A 21460-nucleotide genomic window follows, 5' to 3' on the forward strand; every position below is an offset into this window, starting at 1 on the left:
GAGCACATTTACTATGGGTCGAATATCGAGGGTTAATTAACCCCCGATATTCTACCATCGAAATGAAATCCTTCGACTTCGAATATCGAAGTCGAAGGATTTACTGCATTGGATTTTAATCCATCGATCGAACGATTTTCCCTCGATCAGAAATTACTTAGAAAGTTTATGGGGAAGGTCCCCATAGGCTAACATTGGTGCTCGGTAGGTTTTAGCTGGCGAAGTAGCTAGTCGAAGTTTTTTTTAAAGAGACAGTACTTCGACTATCGAATGGTCGAATAGACGAACAATTTTTAGTTCGAATTGTTCGATTTAAAGTCGAAGTTGTAGTCGAAGGTCGAAGTAGTCAATTCGATGGTCGAAGGAGCCAAAAAAAACTTTGAAATTCAAAGTATTTTTCATTCTAATCCTTCACTCGAGCTAAGTAAATGTGCCCCTAAGCATTCAAAGAATCATTCATTGCAGACTTCAAGCACACTAGGGGGCACATGTACTAAGCTCGAGTAAAGGATTTCAAGTAAAAAAAACTTCAAATTTCAAAGGTTTTTTTGGGTAATTCGACCATCGAATAGGCTACTACGACCTTCAACTAAGATTTTGACTTCGATTCGAACGATTCAAACTAGAAATTGTTCGACTATTCGACCATTCGACAGTCAAAGTACTGTCTCTTTAAAAAAAACTTTGACTATCTACTTTGCCACTTTAAACCTACCGAGCTTCAATGTTAGCCTATGGGGACCTTCCCCATAAGGTTTCTAGGCTTTTTTCGATCGAAGGAAAATCGTTCGATCAAAGTATTTGCATTAAATTTGCAGTAAATCCTTCAGATTTTACTTTGAGGGTCGAATATCGAGGGTTAATTAACCCTCGATATTGGACCCTTAGTAAATGTGCCCCCAGGTCTCCTCCTCATACTTTTTACTTTCTAGCAAAGTTCCATATGGCGCCAAACAAGAACTACAAATCTGGTAAATGAAGGAATTAATAATATCATACTAATAAAAAGCTCTAGCGCTAGAGATAAATGCACAGTCCCAGTGGAAGGATGAATAAAAATATATTTTTGAGCGATAAAATAACACTGTAACACTGTCATGTTTTGGCTTCCCGTACCCTGATGCTCTGACATTGACATGAACTGTGATTGAATCATTTACCATTATCAGTGGCTTTTCCGTCTTGGTCCTAGGATAGAAACTTGGCAGTGCTGGCTGTGGAAGAATTCCAAGATACTGGAGGTATTGGTGAAACGATTTGGCAAAATTGGCATTCCTCTCTGTTTCATGATCTCTGTTATTTTCAGCATTTATCTGTGAAGTCCTAGAAATATATTCAAATGATAAATCCATGCAAGCAACACCCTTTTAGGCATAATCCTTGTGGCTAAAGAAGTCTGCAAGGATTTAATACAATTTTATTTGAGAAATTAGAATTCCTACAGCTGGACTGGGAATTTTGACACTGTCTCTTTAAATTCAGCTGATGCCCTGGAAATCTACTTGACCCAGAGGAGGAACACAGGAGGACACAGTGATAGAATTAAATCTTCTGCTCCAACCTCAAAGTAAACTCTCTAAACAAGTCAATATAAAATTGCTCAAGGTGCTCTTCTAAGCTCTTCTGCAATTTACATTCAAAAGTTTTTTCCAGTTTTCATGATATTTAAAAAAAAATTTTTTTTAAAAATAATATGTATCTGGAATGCAATCCAGAATACAAAGTAGAATGATATCTGCATATCTGTAATCAAAAAAAGATTTTTGCTGCTTATTTTTGTAGAGGCCTTCTCCTATTTATCTTCTATCCTGAAATCCTTACTATTGCCTGGCTGGTAGGGTAAGTGAGGTCCTCGCAACCAGGTAGTCATTGAATTCTACACTGGAAAAATGTAGAGCAAAAAGTACAAAAACTCAAAAACCAAAAAGATGAAGTCAACTGTACATTGCCTTTAAATATTTTTCTATAGCATATCAAGTAAATTTTAAAGTGGACTACCCATCTAACTCATATCTGGATATTCTTGGGACTATAGCAGAACTACTGACACCTTAGTGCTTTCTATTACCTGGCATGCAGTAACATAGGCCCCAAAACAATTAATGGACTACAGAAGCTTAAACAAAAAAGGCTGAAGACCACCAGTCAATGTCTTTGCAGCTATCTAGACCTGATATCCTTAAACATACTGGGCTCCCATCAGCCGTGAATGTTTCCTCAATCCAGGGGTTCATTTCATAGATTAAGTATAACACTATTAAGTACCAATCTAACCAAATGGAAATTTGGGAAGAAGAATGTTGTCTCCAAAAGTCCAATCAAGCACAGACTACTATTTATTCTGTACTACTTTTATAACATGACTCTTACCTTGATGTGCTGGAACCTTCAGAAGAAAGAGCATCAGGTTGCCTGTTGTAGATTTTGCGGATATTTGATAATTCCTTGGCAATGATCTGTTGAGTAAAATCATCCTTCCAAGTTAAACCTGAAAGGGAAACAATTAAATAAAGGTAAAAACCTCAAGCTGCCATAAAATATATTGAGCATCCTATACAAGTACTGGTAGTTCACCAATGCATTTTTCCTTAGAGAATTGGAGATGGAAAATACCTGGAATAGTCTCCAGTCATTAATTAAAAACAGGATTAAAGGAAACCAATCAAATATATGAGGTTACTATGTTTCCAAAGCATACATTTTGGGCATGGCATAACTGTGGGTGGATATTCCAGTTATTTTGCAGCAGATAATTTCAATAACATGACACCAAAGTTCGGACTGGGCTGCAAGAATAACAGAGGGACAAAGTCAATGAACATTTAGCAGCTAACTTTTGTAAAAGTAGACATAGTAACATAGTAAGTAAGGTTGAAAAAAGACACATGTCCATCGAGTTCAACCTTTTTTTTTTTTTTATTAACTACCTATCTGCCAGTTGATCCAGAGGAAGGCAAAAAACCCATCTGAAGCCTCTCCAATTTGCCTTAGAGGGGGAAAAATTCCTTCCTGACTCCAAAATGGCAATCGGACTAGTCCCAGGATCAACTTGGACTATGAGCTATTTCCCATAACCCTGTATTCCCTCACTTGCTAAACACCATCCAACCCCTTCTTAAAGCTATCTAATGTATCAGCCTGTACCACTGATTCAGGGAGACAATTCCACATCTTCACAGCTCTCACTGTAAAAAACCCCTTCCGAATATTTAGGTGGAACCTCTTTTCTTCTAATCGGAATGGGTGACCTTGTGTCAGCTGGAAAGACCTACTGGTAAATAAAGCATTAGAGAGATTGTTATATGATCCCCTTATATATTTATACATAGTCATCATATCACCCCTTAAGCGCCTCTTCTCCAGCGTGAACATCCCCAATTTTGCCAGACTTTCCTCATAGCTAAGATTTTCCATACCTTTTACCAGCTTAGTTGCCCTTCTCTGTACCCTCTCTAATACATTAATGTCCTGTTTGAGTGATGGAGACCAAAACTGTACGGCATATTCTAGATGGGGCCTTACAAGTGTTCTATACAGTGGAAGAATGACCCTCTCCTCCCATGACTCTATGCCCTTTTAATACAGCTCAAGACCTTATTTGCCCTTGATGCTGCCGACTGGCATTGCTTGCTACAGCCAAGTTTATCATCTACAAGGTCCTTTTCCATAATGGATTTTCCTAGTGCAGTCCCATTAAGGGTATAAGTGGCTTGGATATTTTTACATCCCAGGTGCATGACTTTACATTTATCAACATTGAATCTCATTTGCCACTTAGCTGCCCAGATTGCCAGTTTATCAAGATCATGTTGCAAGGATGCCACAACCTGGATGGAATTAATTGGGCTGGATAATTTTGTGTCATCTGCAAACACTGATACATTACTTACAACACCCTCCCCTAAGTCATTAATGAACAAGTTAAATAAAAGTGGACCCAATACTGAGCCCTGGGGGACCCCACTAAGAACCTTACTCCAAGTAGAGAATGTCCCATTAACAACCACCCTCTGTACCTGATCCTGTAGCCAGTTTCCTATCCACGTGCAAACGACTTCATTAAGCCCAACAGACCTTAGTTTAGAAAGCAGTCGTTTGTGGGGCACAGTATCAAACGCTTTGGCAAAATCCAAATAGATCACATCTACTGCCCCCCCACTGTCCAGAATCTTACTTACCACATCATAAAATGCAATCAAATTCGTCTGACATGACCTATCCTTCATAAAGCCATGCTGATTGTTGCTCATAATGCCATTCATTAGGACAAAATTTTGAATGTGATCCCTTAACAAGCCTTCAAATAATTTGCCCACCACAGATGTCAAGCTTACTGGCCTATAATTGCCAGGCTGAGATCGTAATCCCTTTTTAAATATTGGAATAACATCAGCTTTTCTCCAATCCATAGGCACCATACCAGATGACAGTGAATCTGAGAAAATCAGAAATAAGGGCTGGTCTAAAACTGAACTAAGCTCTCTTAGAACCCGGGGGTGTATGCCATCAGGCCCTGGAGCCTTGTTTACATTAATTTGTATTAAAGCTTTTTGAATCATATCCTGAGTCAGCCACTGACTAGATTGAGCTGAACCATTCGTGCAGTTATTAAGTGAGCTTGTGAACCCAGACTTCTCTATTGTATACACTGAAGAAAAGAACTGATTTAACACATTTGCCTTATGTGTATCTGTTACAACCATACTGGTACCATTATTTAATGGAGCAACACTCTCAACCTGCATCTTTTTACTATTAATATATTTAAAAAACTTTTTAGGGTTAGTTTTCACCTCCACCGCAATTAACTCTTCATTTCTTTTCTTAGCCTTTCGGATTGCTGATTTACAACATTTATTACAATGTTTATATTCATTAAATGCAGCTTCTGTCCCTACAGATTTGTAGTTTTTAAATGCCTTTCTCTTCTTTCCCATTAACTTCTTTACTTCTGTATTAAGATACTCTGGATGTCAGGTTCCCTTGTGGACAACAGGAAGTCCTGCCCAACCCTGGGCTGTTTAAAGGAGAAGGAAAGCTAACAAGCAGTTTATTGCCAACATATTAGTCACAATAGTGCATGCTATAACACTATATTTATTCTGTAGAATGCTTTACCATACCTGAGTAAACAGCTCTAGAAGCTCTTTCTGTTAGTTTAGGATAGCGGCTGCCATATTGGCTTGGTGTGACATCACTTCCTGCCTTTTTCCCTGCTCACTCATAGCTCTGTGCTCAGATTACAGCAGGGAGGGGAGGAGGAAGGAAGGATAAGGGAGCAAATTGAGCATGCTCAAGCCTGTGCCCTGGAGGTTTATGCTGAAAGAAGGAAGTCTGATAGAGACTCCCATGTGTACACAAAAAAAGCAAAGAAATGCTGTGTTTCTTTTGAGGTTTAATGGTGTATTTATATAGGCCTTTCTGATAAAGCTTACGTAATTTTAGCCTTTCCTTCTCCTTTAATAAAGCAGAACCGTTCTATTTTCCTTAAATACATTTTCTGATACTAACCAAACATGAATGTCAGGAAGGTGTAATTGTCTCTGGAATAAAATGAAGCAATTTGGTTATCTGTGGTGTCTGTAGAAGTTGCAGTTTAGCCAATGGGGGACACAACCTGTTTTGGCCACTGCAAAAGGCCTTGATGGGGAATCTGCCAGGTCAGTAGCACATGCCAGTAACAAAAGTCTATAGTGTTCCCCTTCTCACCTGTCCAACACACTCTAGATGTGGGTGCATTTGGTACAACCATTCTATAAAGATTAAAACGCATTAATGTTTTTGCACAAAGGTAAATAAAGTAATAGATATTCTTTCATGTTATCTGTGGGTGCTTTCTATTGACTATTTATAAATGTAATATAATAACATAATCATCTCTCTAATAAAAAGTTGCCTTTCATAATATTTGTGAAAAACGGGCCCCGACAGTGATATTGTCCATGTAAAATATAAAGGTTTCCAAGGGAACTTACAGGGATTTTCTTTATATTACATTTATATGACATTAATATAACAAAAGATGAGAGTACAGTTCCTTTCTAGATAAAGGTTCTCAAAAGGAACCAGAATATTGACATGAACCTTTGGATGTGTTAATAAAAGTAATATGAAGAAAATCCCAGTGACCGGGAACTATTGATCAAATATTTTATAAATAAATGTGCTAATGAAAGTATGTGTATAAATAGTAAATATTTATGGGCAAAAAAAAACCATAGGTCTTTAACACACATATATTGATGGGCTAATCTGTGCCGTTTCACTTGCCGAAAAATTTGCAAATTTACCGAAAATTTACAGAGATCAATGGACGTCACAATTATTTTGACGTGTGATAATTTTGATGCGACTGACAGTTTTCATATGCGCGACTATTTTGTCCAAATGCATTAAAGTCAATGGACGTCTGAATAATTTTGACGTGTGACAATTTTATGCGCGCGACTATTCAAATTTTATTTGTCGCAGCAGTTTTTTTGGCAGCAAATTTTTGCCACAGTTTCGTGAATTTATTTGCTGGCGGCAAAAAGTGGAAATTCGCAGTGAATTCGTGCCTGCCGTATTAACTCCATATAAAATCCAGGCAGGAGAATAAAACAAGGGCTAATGTCAAGCAGTATTTAGCCTTTATATGAGTTCTGTAATGATACCATACAGGTATGGGGTCTCTTATCCGGAAACCTGGAATTACAGGAAGGCTGTCGAATGGACTCCATTTTATCCAAATAATCCAAAAATGCTTCAAATGTAATAATAATTTAAATAATTTTATAATAAAATGGTACTTTGTACTTGATCCCAACTAAGATATAATTTATCCTTATTGGAAGCAAAACCAGCCTATTGGGTTTATTTAATGTTTACATTATTTTCTAGTAGACTTAAGGTATGAAGATCCAAATTACGGAAAGATCCGTTATAAGGAAACCCCCAGGTCCCGAACATTCTGGATAACAGGTCCCATACCTATTATAACTAAGTATCTATGTATCGATAAGCAAGACAGTTAAGTTAGTTAATGGATAGAAGGATGATGTACAGTAACAAAACAATTAATGATACTGCAACAACTATGACAAAATAATGGCATTATCCAGGTGGTCTCACTTATACATTGCTGGCTAAATGAAATGAAGGCATGTTGAGATGTTGTCTGTAGACCAGCAACACTTCCTCAAGTGATGATTATTTATTATTCGCTTTTTATCTGCTCATTAACAACAGAACATATCAACAGCCGATGGGCAAACACATCACTCGTATCACCCCACACTCACATCAAAGTAATTCCTATCACATTTCAATCCACTTAATTCCATTGAGAGAGCTGGATATATGGATATTTTGGTATTTTCTTGGTCTATATCAAACCAGAGTTGTAGGTTTCATGTTCCCATTTCAGGCACACAGAACTGAGCCTCTTTTACAAAATGAGTTTGGCTGCCCTTCTCTGTGTGTTTTCCATTGCATTTCCTAACATACAAGGTAAGGGACATGCTGGAGACACCCACATCCTACCCACAATGCCGCCCAACTGCATCCATACATGGAAGTATCTGTTCTTGCTCCAGTTTGCAAGTGTAAAACGTATGGGGTCTATTTTGAAGCCTCAATTTTTTAGGGTCGAGTTTTATGGGGAAAACAAAAAAAATTGAGACTTAATTTTATGAGCTTTATTATGCTCCAAAGCTGCTAAAAATCAGAATCTGAAAATACTCTAGCTAAGTCACGTAAAAGTAAATGGCAGATGTCCCTTTTAAAATTTGAAGATGTATTTTGCCTTCATGATCTTCAAGGGTTTCAGGCTGATTTTCATTGGAAACGTTTTTTTGGGCGTTAAATTGGAAAAGTTGCCCAATTCAATTTGACGCACAATTTTGTAGTGACTTTTTCCTGCACAACTTTCTTAATCTGATTTTTTGATAAATTAATTCAAATCGTGGATGGGAGTTAGCTTTGTTTTAATAAAAAAAATTGAGAATACCCCCCCATAGTATGTATCATCCCATAAGCAAACATCAGAACAACAGGGTACAATGTGCTCTTTTGCCCTGGCATTTTGCTGCCACCATGATGTACTGGAGGAACATGACTTAGAACATGGAGAGGCCCATTTATAAACATTCTCCTTTTAGTGGTTTTAAAGCCTTTTGAAACCACAAATAAACTAATTATCTCTGAAACTACAAATGCCTTGTCATTTTTTATACATCCAAATATAAAAAGTGCAAATGAAAAAAACTGAATGGTCTGAATAAAAATACCTCTATTTCGGACAATTTTTAGCTAAAAAAATCCAAAAACCTATAAAAGACTGAATGGCTAAAAAAGGTCTAATAGGATCAGCGAAGCTCCCGCTGACTTATATAGGACCTCGACTACTTTTACTTGGTGAAGTTTTGTATTGGAGTATATTGTGGTTTTTACACTTAATAAATCTCTAATTTTTAGGGAAATAAAAAAACACAAATTTATAGAGGAAAATAAAAAACACAAATTTATAGAGGAAAATACGATTCGTGAAAAAAATTTAAATCAGACTGTTAGTAAATCTAGATTTACTAATCTAATAGAAAATGGATATGCATAAGGAAAAATGTCCATTGTGTGGTGGTAGCAGGCTGTGGAAAAGCCTACATAATAGTCATGTGCGGGTCCGGTTTTCCCCGCCCGTCCGAGCCCAACTTCCAGGTTCCTTTTATAGACCTTCACCTCCCCACCTCGCTGATGACATCACAAAAGGGGTGGGGTGTGCAGGCGTGCATCTATGATAGTTTAACCCGGAAGCAGGCATTTGTAAGGTCACCGGGGGTACGAGGTCGGTCCGAACCCACCCGACACGCAGGTATAGGGTCGGCCCGCACATCACTACGACATAACTAAAGTTTGACCAGAAGCCAAATGACCACCTATATTTCTAGGCCCCAACATATGTTCCTGTAGATACTGTCAATATTGTGGTAAAATGACATCATAGTACAGGTAACTCACCAAGCAGCCATAGCAATAGATGTATGGAATCTGGCCCCATAACAGATATTATGTCATTGAGGACAGCTTTTTAAGAAATTACATAATTTTTTTTAAATTTAAACTAAGACATTTTTGGTAAAACCAGGTCCCAGGTATCACGCGTGAGAATGATGCTCTCCAAGGGCACCGTGTCAACTCTCTGGAAAAAGTTGATGACGAGAAGCAGGCACTAGCACAGTCCTAATTCTGGAATCTGTATTTTGAAAAATCTCCTTACTTCACAAAATTTAGCTTCCTATCAAGTTTCACACCTTTGGGATCCATTATCCGGAAACCAGTTATCCAGAAAGTTCCGAATTACAGAAAGGCCACCTCCCATAGACTCAATTATAATCAAATAATACACATTTTTAAACATGATTTCCTTTTTCTCAGTAATAATAAAACAGTATCTTGTACTTGATCCCAACTGAGATATAATTAATCCTTATCCTTACTCTGGAATACACATTAATGATCCTTATAGCAAAAGAATAATAAAACAGTAGGGTTTCTGCATACATTGTACATTCCCACTATGGGACCAGGAATTTTGCCTTTAGGAATGTGCAACATACGTCAACCTTAGTTGCACATTCCTCGTTGTCCTCCAGTTTTCTGCCACCTGCTGTGTTCAGTGAAGACTCATACCTTAAACCTTTCATTCCAACATGTCAATTGTTATAGGAGAAGTCTAAATGGGATCTCCTTGTTCGTCTTTGCCATGGCATCTCGATAAAGTTCTTGGTTCTTGCCCCAATTATAATAATTTTGTATCACCATCTAAGCAGGATCACAGGCCTGCTATGAAGATATTACTTCCATGTCACTAAAGTTCAACAGTACAGAGGGACACCCAGTATCTGATGGACATTCCCTGCTGGATACCAGGCCACATTGTCATTCTGAACATTTAATCAGCCAAATGCACAAATGAGTGGAACACATGCAAATCGGAGAGTAATGAAGTGAATGACTGTTATAAAACACGCCATGTGAATACGGTTGAGTGTTGCGTTGACTTGTTTATGTACGGTACATATTATTAGTGAGATTCTCATAATCAGTTTTTATTAAAAGAGCCTGAAAAGGTTTTGCACATTCGTTCAACAAAGCTATGTAGCTAATTAACAGAACAGCCGGAGAGCCTTCAACCACATTAGCACATACACCGAACAATAAACACTTCACAACACTGGCTAAAACCTTGAAAACAAATATCTCCATAACAACATACAAAGCAAATAAATGTAGAGGACGATTACATGGCAACTGCATTGATAATGTAGAAACCTTGAGATCTTGACAGTTGCCGTAATCACTGATGTCTGGTCGAATATTGGAGGGAGGTGGCACAGCCCAGCCCAAGGCCACACAACATGCACCTTTATAACATACTGCAGAAAAAAGAACCTCAGATGACTGTATGTGCCAAATAAATAAATACACCATATGGCAGAAATAGATGACACAAAAATGCAACTTGTTGTTCACATTTACACCATTAATAAAAGGTTCTTGTGTCCAAGAACACATCTTCTACATCTTCTTCCACAACTTGTTGGACACATTCAAAGGCATGGGACATGGGGTTTTCCAGATAAGGGATTTTTCTGTCATTTGGATCTTCATACCTTAATTGTACTAAAAAAAATCTTTAAACATTAAATAAACCCAATAGATTGGTCTTGCCAACAGTAAGGATTTATTATATCTTAGTTGGGATCAAGTACAATGTAATGTTTTATTATTACAGAGAAAAGGGAAATCATTTTTAAAAATTTGGAATTTTTGGAAAAATGGAGTCTATGGGAGATGGTCTTTGGAGCTTTCTGTATAATGGATTTCTGGATAACGGATCCCATACCTGTACTTGCATCCAAAGATGCTCCTTACAATTCCCTATGATTGCGATCAGCACCACTACTTCCATTCTGCCTACCTCTAAACAGTTTTTGCAAATTGCCTATTTTTATTTGTCAAAATTACGACAGTTGCTATGCTAACTCATATATATAACATAAAGGTACAGATGAAGCCATTGGGATTTCACATTTGTCCCATTTTGTCCATACACCATTTTCTAGTGCTAAATCCTGCCTCTAGATGGTGCTAAAGTGCAATGGCTTTAGTCCATCAGAAGCAACGTATGCTCTCTAGCACCAGCTAGAGGCAGGATTTAGCACTAGAAAATGGTGTCTGGACAAAATGGGACAAAATGTGAAATCCCATCTGTACTTGAATACCTACAAATTGTGAGGCCTGCCCAGGTTACTGGAAGATCACAAGATCATTTTGTAGGATCTAGTTTAAACCATACCTCCCAACTGTCCCTTTTTCGGAGGGACAGTCCCTCTTTTGACTGCTCAACCCGCAGTCCCTCATTTGTACTGGAAAGTCCCTCTTTTCTCTGCACTGAACAGCCAGAAAAAGAAACAAAGTTTCTCACTTAATTGGCTTTTAGCAGAGAGCCCAGAACAGATAACAGGTGCAAATAAGATACTTTGTAACAATTTTGAGACACAAAAACACAGTTTAGATAAGGAGAAATATTTTCAAACTTTAATAACCTCGCAATTTTTTGTAAAACAAACATGGTAATTAGGGGGTGTGGCCACAGAAAGGGGTGTGGTCAAAAAAATTGCCGCGCTACGTGTGGGAAAAAATTTTTTGTCCCTCTTTTTACTTCCAAAATGTTGGGAGGTATGGTTTAAACACACACAAGTTAATAGCAAAGTCAGGCTCCAGCCCGCAGGACTGTACCTCTGGCAACCATTGTTACTGGAGAAAAAATGCAATTTAGCAAACTTTGGTTACTTGCCAACTAATAATGGAAAACCATTCAGTATGACATTTTCAATATGATTTTTCTCTGCTAAAAAATTAAATTCTGCCGCTTTTTTTTTAACGGATTACGAATACTACCGTTTGTAATTACAAACTGTTTTAATCACTAAATCAGAACCTGGCAACCTAAAAAGAAGCAAACGTTAAAAACACTCTGTTCTTAAAAGAAGGGATTTATAGAGCTGCCAGTAAGAGTTACAGCAAGTCAGAAGAACTACATTTTGTACACATAATACAGATATTTTGTTATTGGGGGTCCAAGGAAACAAAGACATTTTCACTTCCATTATTTAAAGGGGAAGGAAACCTCGTCGGCGCTAACCCCCCTCCCGTGTATTGCCCCCCCTCCCTCCTCCCCCTGGCCTACCCCTCCCGCTGGGCAAATGCCCCTAACTTGTTACTTACCCTTCTGCGCAGGTCCAGTCCAGGGAGTTCACAGACGACATCTTCTTCCACGCGATCTTCTTCCTCCTTTGACCGGCGCATGCGCAGTAGGATCGTTTCGCCGGTACGATCTACTGCGCATGCGCGTGACTTTTGGCGCATGCGCAGTAGATCCGTACCGGCGAAATGCTCCTACTGCGCATGCGCCAAAACGCCGGTCAAAGGAGGAAGAAGATCGCGTGGAAGAAGATGTCGTCTGTGAACTCCCTGGACTGGACCTGCGCAGAAGGGTAAGTAACAAGTTAGGGGCATTTGCCCAGCGGGAGGGGTAGGCCAGGGGGGAGGAGGGAGGGGGGGAGGGGGTTAGCGCCGACGAGGTTTCCTTCCCCTTTAATCCCTGTATAGGGTTTTATATATTATCTCAGTTTACATCAGAGGTAAGATGGTTTACAGTAGTGATCCCCAACCAGTGGCTCGTGAGCAACATGTTCCTCACCAACCCCTTGGATGTTGCTCTCAGTGGCCTCAAGGCAGGAGCTTATTTTTTAATTCCAGACTTGGAACCATAGTTTTAGTTGCATAAAAGCAGGTGTACTGCCAAACAGAGTCTCCTATAGGCTGCCAGTCCACATAGGGGCTACCAAATAGCCAATCACAGCCCTTATTTGGCACCCCAGTGACTTTTTCATGCTTGTTTTGTTTCCCAACTCTTTTTACATTTGAATGTGGCTTGTGGATGAAACAGTTTGGGGACCCCTGGTTTACACCATAAACAGTTTATTTTTGTACTTTATTTTTGTACTTTATATTTTGACTTATCTTGTATAAATAATCTTATATTTGGTATTCTTAAGATACTGACCTGGCCTAGCAGCTAACTGACTTGCTTTTACCCTAGGGATGCTAGATACAGGTGCCCAACTCCTACAAGACAGTGTTTTCAGCTTGTATGCCCTCGTCTTATCCCAGCAGTTTGTTTAGGTATTGATTAGTCAAGCCTTCTTATGGCAGTGGTTGACTGACCATTATAATTGTGTGTTGCTCCCTTCCTGGGTCCACTGGGATTTACTCTAGGCTCTGGTTTTCCCACTAGGTGGCAACATGTAAAAGTATAAAGGGATATAGCACCATGTGCTCAAAAAGATGTGAGTCACGAAAAGAGCCAAAGTTGAAGTCCCAAAGCCACGAAAAGACCCAAAGTCCCAAAAAGAGCCGAATTTGAAGTCCTGAAACCACAAAAAGACCTGAAAGTCATGAAAAAGCGCTGAACTTTTTTAAAAAAAAATGTAAAGCCCTAGCCATCAATGGGGCAAATTCACTAAGCGCCGAAGCGCCGAACGCTAGCGTTAATTCGCTAGCGTTTGGCATTTTCCTTACTGCGCAAATTCACTAACGAACGCTGGCGTAGTTTCGCTAGTGTTACTTCGCACCCTTACGCCTGGCGAATTTTCGCTAGCGACGTAACTACGCAAATTCACTAACTTGCGCAGTGTACTGAACGCTACCTTTTACGCTAGACTTCCTTCACCACCTCAGACCTGGCGAAGCGCAATAGAGTAGATAGGGATTGTTTGAAAAAAAGTCAAAATTTTTTCTAAATCCCAAAAAACGCTGGCGTGTTATCTACATTATGGGTGATAGGCTGAAAAAGATCGAAAAAAATTTTTTGGACAGTGGGCACATGTGTAGGGCAAAATAAAATTTTTATTTGCTGATTTGAAGGTTTTCTAGGCATTTGTAGTGCTGATACGTATTCCTCCATTGAAATTTGAATTTCGCGCCGTATGCAAATTAGCCTTCGCTAGCGCAACTTCGCAACCTTACGCTACCCCTGAGCGCAACTTCGGATTTTAGTGAATTTGCGGAGCGCTGGCGAAACTACGCCTGGCGAAGTGCGGCGAAGTGCGGCGAAGTTGCGCCTGGCGAAACTACGAATGTTAGTGAATTTGCCCCAATGTATTATTTAAAAACTCTATAGGCCCCTGCCACCAATGTTTTTTTTTTAATATTCTCTGGGGCCCCAATGTTTTTTTTAACTTGTATGGGGCCCCCTGCACCAACATTAACTTATGGGGGCCCTGCCCACCAATGATTTTTAAAAAACGTTTAATGGGTCCCTGGTGCCAATGTTTTTATTCTTTTAAAACTTTCATGGGGGGCACCACAGTTTTTTTTAACTTATAGGGGGGCCCTGACTATCAATGGCTTTTTATAACTTGTGTGTGTGGGGGGGCTTTACAGTTTTTAGTGCTGATGTCTGTGGGGTCTTTTAACTGTGGGGTGGGCGGGATCAGGGGTAGGGCTTGGGTGCAGAGGCGGCTGTGTACAGAGCCCTGTGATTTCTAAAAGCGGCCCTGAGTGCAGGGATATCAGTGGGTGTTAGATAAAAATAAATGTGGTTGGTTTCCTTACTACAGGTATAGGACCTGTTATCCAGAAATTCATTACCCAGAAAGCTCCAAAATATGGGAAGGCGTATCCCATAGACTCCATTTTAGTAAAATAATTCAAAATTGTAACCCTTTAAGTGCCCGCAGAATTTTGCATTTTGTTTGCCAGAAGTTTTTTGAACATTTTGTGCTCTCTGACTTTAGGGGCATTTCCTGGGGGGATTTTTAGTTTGGGTAGGAAAACTATACATTGTTGTGTTTTTTTTGGTGGGGGGATGTTTTTGTGTATTTCTGGAACATGATTTAGAGCTCGAAATACCAACAAAAACTGAAAAATTGGCATTCTACATTCTGTGGCATATTTCCGTTTTCTCTATAATAACAAAACAGTAGCTTGTACTTGATCCCAACTAAGATATAATTAATCCTTAATGGTGGGAACACAATCCTATTGGGTTTATTTTACATATATAAATGATTTTTAGCAGATTTATGGAGATCCAAAAAAGACCCTTATCTGGAAAACATCAGGTCCCAAGCATTCAGCATAACAGGTCTCATTCAGCTACTTCATCAATTAAATAATTTGTAATTTACTTTTAACTCCACAGGAATTTTTTTACAAATATCTAACCCAGGGACAGAATGATGTGAAAATAATGTAAATATAAAAAAAATACAATTCCGTGTTCCATAGTGTTGGCATTTGCTCTCATTTTCCAAGTTAATTAGTCATAACATTTAAAGAAGGTAATTGATTTTAAACAGCCACCTTCAATTTCCCTTAACTTGACAACACCATTATATATGTGAACTCGGCAGCATAGTTATCCAAAGGTCAGATGCTCGGCCTACTGCATCCCCCCTCCATGTCAGCATGTTCATGTTATGGCTTGTTCTTTTATTCTGAAGGAAAGGTTAGAAAATAATGGTTAAAAAAAATATTAAAAAAAAAAAATATTGTTGGATTGAAAACCAGGGGAAAAAATCTAATATATATATATAATATATATATATATATATATATATATATATATATATATATATATATATATATATATATATATATATATATATATATATATATATAAAGTGCAATCAGCAGGCACTTGATTGCTTGGACAGTTATTTTACAACTACCATCTTTTTCAGAATTAATGACTTCCATGGCTTCACAATTTAATTGGAATCTGCACCAATGGGCTTGATCTTAACATCATGGCATTTTTTTAAAAACGATTCGTATCAGAAAGCAGCTGGCAGTGAAACATTCCCCTTTTTCATTTCCATAATAGGCGAAGCGATAAACTTCCACGGCAAAAGAGCAAGAGGGTAACGCTTTCAAGTCACTTATTAATCCCTTTAACGTTTCTGAATTTCTGCTGGCAGCTTCAAAACAGCTTGGTGAGCAAGTCAAGGCTTTTATTTATTCCCCTGGGAGTATTGGCTGGGATGCAAACACACAACAACTTTGACTATATGGTAGAACATACATTAAAGGAGAAGGAAAGGTTAAAACTAAGTAAGCCTTATCAGAAAGGCCCATCTAAATATACCAGTAAACCCCCAAAGTAGTGCTGCTCTGAGTCCCCTGTCAAAAGAAACATTGCATTTCTTTCCTTCTATTGTGTACACATGGGCTTCTGTATCAGACTTCCTGCCTTCAGCTTAAACCTCATTGCCCTGGGCAAGAGCATGCTCAGTTTGCTCCTCTTCCCCTCCCCCTTCCTTCTCTGATGTAATCTGAGCCCAGAGCAGGGAGAGACTCAGGCAGGAAGTGATGTCACACCATGTTAATACTGCAGCTCCTATCCTTAACAAACAGAGACTTTCTAGAGCTTTTTACTCAGGTATGGTAAAACATTCTACAGAATAAATATAGCATTCTAGCTTGCACTATTGCAGCTAATCTATTGGCAATAAAATGCCTCCGTAGCTTTCCTTCTCCTTTAAGAACAAAGGACAAATCTGCAAAAATTAAGAAATTAATAAAATATCTTTCTCTTCTTTCAAACTGATATGGACAGGCATTATGCACTGGACACACAATGGGACCTTTGTTTTGTTTTGTACGATTTTACGATTTACGATAATATCTGTGCATGTATTGCCTGGCACTATCCATGAGTGATTGTCACTACTATTTGTCAGACATAACTTTTGTATGATTTCTGTCTGTCAATTCATGGCCAGAACATTGTCTGATTTGTTATTTTTCCTACTTGTCCTAATAGTTAGTTGTAGATCGTTGCATTGAAAAAAGATGATCTTTCACTGTACAAAGAATAAAATCTGCACGTCTATGGCCAGCTTTAATGAGGTTGTCTAGCTTTGGAGACCAAGACAAGGGAGAAGAGTGAAAGTTTTGGGGAGGCTACCAGTAGAACATACAGCTATATAATAATGTATAGAAGGTGATCTTTTTTTGGAAGGCTAAGCCTTCTAAATTTGCATTATTTTCCTATGAGACAAGACCTGTTTCTGGGGAAACCCAATCTTAAAGGCCATTGAGGAAGAGATTTTCTCACCCAAATACTCATGGAAGTCCAGCTTGAGGATTAATTAGCCTGATATCTTTCCTGCCCTTAGAACTATGGTCAAATGGATGATCCAACAAGCTTTTCATGTTTGAAATCTTATTATGAGTTGATCTGACAACATCTCGGACCTTCATACAGGGTAGGACACTTATAAAACAAGGTAATAAATAAAATCCCATGCAGCATTTAGGGATCAACTTAGGGATCAACTTCAATAACTAATAGTGGAACTTAGAACTAGTAAAAACCAAATGTTTCCTATGAAAAATGGAGAACTTCTATTTGCTAACAGGGGAGAAGGATTTGCTTATATTTAAAGGGATTCTGTGATGATTTTTATGATTTACTTTTTATTTTTGAATCACGCTGTTTACATTGCAAATAATTCACTCTGCTCTATAACATCTTGAACCAACAAATATTGTAATATTGGTGCGGAGGCAGCCATCTCAGTGCATTTTGACTGATCCTGAACTTTGAGAAAGAGCCAGCACTTCTGGATGGAACTGCTTTGAGATAGCTATTGTTTCTCCCCTTTCCATTGTATTTTACCATGACCTAGGTTTTTTTTTCCTGTTTTGGTGCCATTCTCATGTCTACCAGTAGGTGGGTCTAGGGAGCACCTTTTGCATTGCAAACAAATGTTTTAGCAGAGGTGTCAGGTAGCTGCCATCCAGTTAGCTGCCCATTTTTCTGTTGATAAGCTGCTAATGGGCTGCTGTAGAGGGAAGGGAGGGAGTGATATCACTCCAACTTGCAGTGTAGCAGTAAAGAGTGATTGAAGTTTATCAAAGCACAAGTCACATGACTGGGGACTGCTGGGAAACTGCATGTCAGATGTCCATGTCAGATTTTAAAATTAAATATTGAAAAATCTGTTTGCTCTTTTAAAAAACGGGGGTTCAGTTCAGAACTCTGTTGGAACAGCACTATTAACTGATGCGTTTCCCATGACAGTATCCTGGGATAATATGGATAAAGTAATTGAAATGCATTTAAAACAATGGGATTTCAATCACAATTAACTACTTCCACTAGAATCCTATTACAACTTCCACACCTACTTCCTATCGCTCCCAACTTGTTGGATATGTTTTGAAGTCTCAACAGGCACTGATACCAGAGAAGCGTATCGAGAAGCGTATACTTTTATTAGCAAGCTTAAACAGAAGAATACACAAGAGAAAGGGGAGAAAGAACATCCAACAAAGTCCAAGCTGGAAGCTAATTCTCTTAGCTGAAGAGCTGAAGGAACACAACTGTTTATTCTATATTCTGTCTATCTCTCTGTATTGTCCATCTTTTACAAAGGATAGCAATTCATGATCATAATATTCTGGCTATTTATTCTAAAGCAAGCCCTGATAATTTTTAATTCTCCAGGCCAATCTAAATACATAGTCCCATAGTAGAAATAGATTTGGTTTGAGGAGCTTAAGATACAGCCCCCCATTGAATAAGAGACTGGAATAACAGAGGCCTAAATAGAAAAAGGAGTAATAAAAAGTAGCAATACCAATGTGTAGCCTTACAGAGCATTTGTTTTTAGATGGGGTCAGTGACCCCCTGTTTAAAAATTGGAAAGAGTCAGAAGAAGAAGACAAATAATTTAAAAACTATAAAGAAGAAAAAAAATGCAGGCCAATTGTAAAGTTGCTTAGAATTACCCACGTTATAATATATTAACGGGCAGATTTATTAAGGCTCACATTTTTTTTTTTATGGTCAAAACTGTGAAATTGGACAAGGAAATTATCTAAACTCAATTGAATTTTTTTAAACGATTTGGATTGAATTTTCAAGATTTATCATACTCTGGCACTTTCGAATTCGAATTTGACTATTTACCACCTAAAACCTGTCGAATTACTGTATAAGTCAATGGGGGAGGTTCAGGGATCAATTTGGTGATGTTTGCAGCCTTCCTGACATTCTAGTTTTTTATCGGTGAAAAAACTTGAATCAACTCAAATCGAGTTTTTGGATAGGTAAAATTCGACCGAGTTTTAACAATTCGATTTTATTAATACATTTCCCCCAGTTGAGTTTCAAATTTAATCGAATTTAAGGGAGTTTAAAAAAACTCACATGAATTCGAAATTCAACCCTTGATAAATGTGCCTTCGCAAGTTGACTTAATGGTGAACCACCCATTTAAGAATCTTGCCATGAACAATGAACAATATTTATGTTTTTATACTCCCTTGTGGGGGATTAGTTTGCTCAAGTCACCAGCCAGAGGGCCTCTTTAATACTTCAATCCAATGGAAAATATCTGCCGTTTGCCATTCAGTTCTTTCCTGCGCTATGTATTAAGGGTTAAAATAATAGACGCTTCTGGTTTCTTAATGAGCATTCAGGAAGAAAGGAAAATAAATGGCCTGTACATGCCAGAGAAATTGCGTTTTGTCGAGCAGATGCTCTCTTTGGAAGGCTGGACAAATATGTCACATTAGCGATAATGACCACGGCACCTTAATCACTCAGGAAATCATTTATTTGCAGGCACGGTGATCATAATCATCACAGTAAAACCAATACAAACTTCCTTTGCTCACCTGATGCTTTATCTTCATGAACAAGAGTTTCGTCATGGGGCAGGTGTATAATGTGTGTATTAAATGGGTTGAATCCCATACAGAGATTTGTACGAATTAGCAACGAGAGTTAACTACCCCCATACTAAGGGCAACTTTTAATAAAATCCTCTGAGCAAGGGTAACGTTCACTTAAAAGAATACTGTCATGGAGAAAAAAAAACACATCAGTTAATAGTGCTGCTCCAGCAGAATTCTGCACTGAAATCCATTTCTCAAAAGAGCCAACAGATTTTTTTATATTCAATTTTGAAATCTGACATGTGGTTAGACATGTTGCCAGTTTATCGGCTGCCCCAGTCATGTGACTTGTGCTCTGATAAACATCTTTACTGCTGTACTGCAAGTGATATCACCCCCTCTCCCTTTCCACCCATCAGAACAGAACAATGGGAAAGTAACCAGATAGCAGCTCCCTAACACAAGATAACAGCTGCCTGGTAGATCTAAGAACAACACTCTATAGTAAAATCCAGGTCCCACTGCGACACATTCAGTTACATTGAGTAGGAGAAACAACAGCCTGCCAGAAAGCAGTTCCATCCTAAAGTGCTGGCTCTTTCTGAAAGCACATGACCAGGCAAAATGACCTGAGATGCACCTACACACCTATATTACAACTAAAAAAAAATACACTTGCTGGTCCAGCAATGAAATGTTATATGGTAGAGTGAATTATTTGCAGTGTAAACAGTAATAAAAACTACATCATAAAAATAATGACAGAATCCCTTTAAGTCCAGTGGTGCAGAAGCAGTATTTGTACTTGTACAGTATTTGTACTGATGGAGCAGAAAATATAAATGGGGGTTTATCCATCAACAGAAACAGAATTGACCCTTCTTCAGTCACCCATCAGCAGTTATCATTTACTGACCTACCAGTGGTTGCCACCGTGTATGACTGTCCCACTACAAAGGCTTTAAAAAGTTTGTAATGGGTCTCAGGGTTACATTTGGGGTGCATACTGAGTTCCCCTAGACATGGCTTTATTTAGGTCCAGTGCAACCCTATGTACCAAGCCTTATAGAACCCCAAGGTTCAGAATGACATCATGCTTATGGTGAGCTCAGCCCCCAGCTCCGCCACTAGATTTAAACGGCAAGTCTACTGCGGCGGCTAGGGGTATTTTTTTTAATGAATTTTTTAATTTTTAATAAATTGATTTTCAATTATATAGGCACCCCCCAAAAGCACAGGCCCTCGGGTGCATATATATATATATATGTATATCCACCAGTGAAATTACTGCCACGTATTTGCTATTACACAATGGATACAAATATTCCAATTAGCTTCTGTAAAGAGTGTTTGAGACCTGAGGTTTTTCTTCATACCTTAAATCTACTAGAAAATCATGTAAATATTAAATAACCCCAATAGGTTGTTTTTTGACCTATAAGGATTAATTATATCTTAGTCAGAAACAAGAACAAGTTATTGTTTTATAATTACAGAGAAAACGGAAATAATTTTTTAAAATTTGGATTATTTGGATAAAATGGAGTCTATTGAAGATGCATGTTATTCAGAGCTTTCTAGATAATGGGTTACCAGATCATGGATCCCACGCGTGTACAGAGAAAGGTGTTAACATAGGCAAGTTAGGCCCAGGGTCTAGTTACCAACAGCAACCAATCATAGGTTTGTTTGTATCATTCTAGCATGCGACCAGTAATTTAAATGC

General features: G+C 38.4%; 1 protein-coding gene across 1 annotated transcript in view; it reads right to left on the minus strand.

Moving 5' to 3' along the window:
• LOC108718467 (receptor-type tyrosine-protein phosphatase N2-like) overlaps window positions 1-21460 on the minus strand; it is a 606363-nt gene that overhangs the window by 438833 nt on the left and 146070 nt on the right. Inside the window, exons 4-5 of the mRNA XM_041565802.1 lie at window positions 2371-2488; window positions 1161-1323 (exon numbers count right to left, since the gene is read on the minus strand). Coding sequence (XP_041421736.1) covers window positions 1161-1323; window positions 2371-2488 — 281 coding nt within the window. The remainder of the gene's footprint in view (window positions 1-1160; window positions 1324-2370; window positions 2489-21460) is intronic.

The sequence above is a fragment of the Xenopus laevis genome, chromosome 6L, assembly GCF_017654675.1.
Source record: "Xenopus laevis strain J_2021 chromosome 6L, Xenopus_laevis_v10.1, whole genome shotgun sequence".
Lineage (NCBI taxonomy): Eukaryota > Metazoa > Chordata > Amphibia > Anura > Pipidae > Xenopus > Xenopus laevis.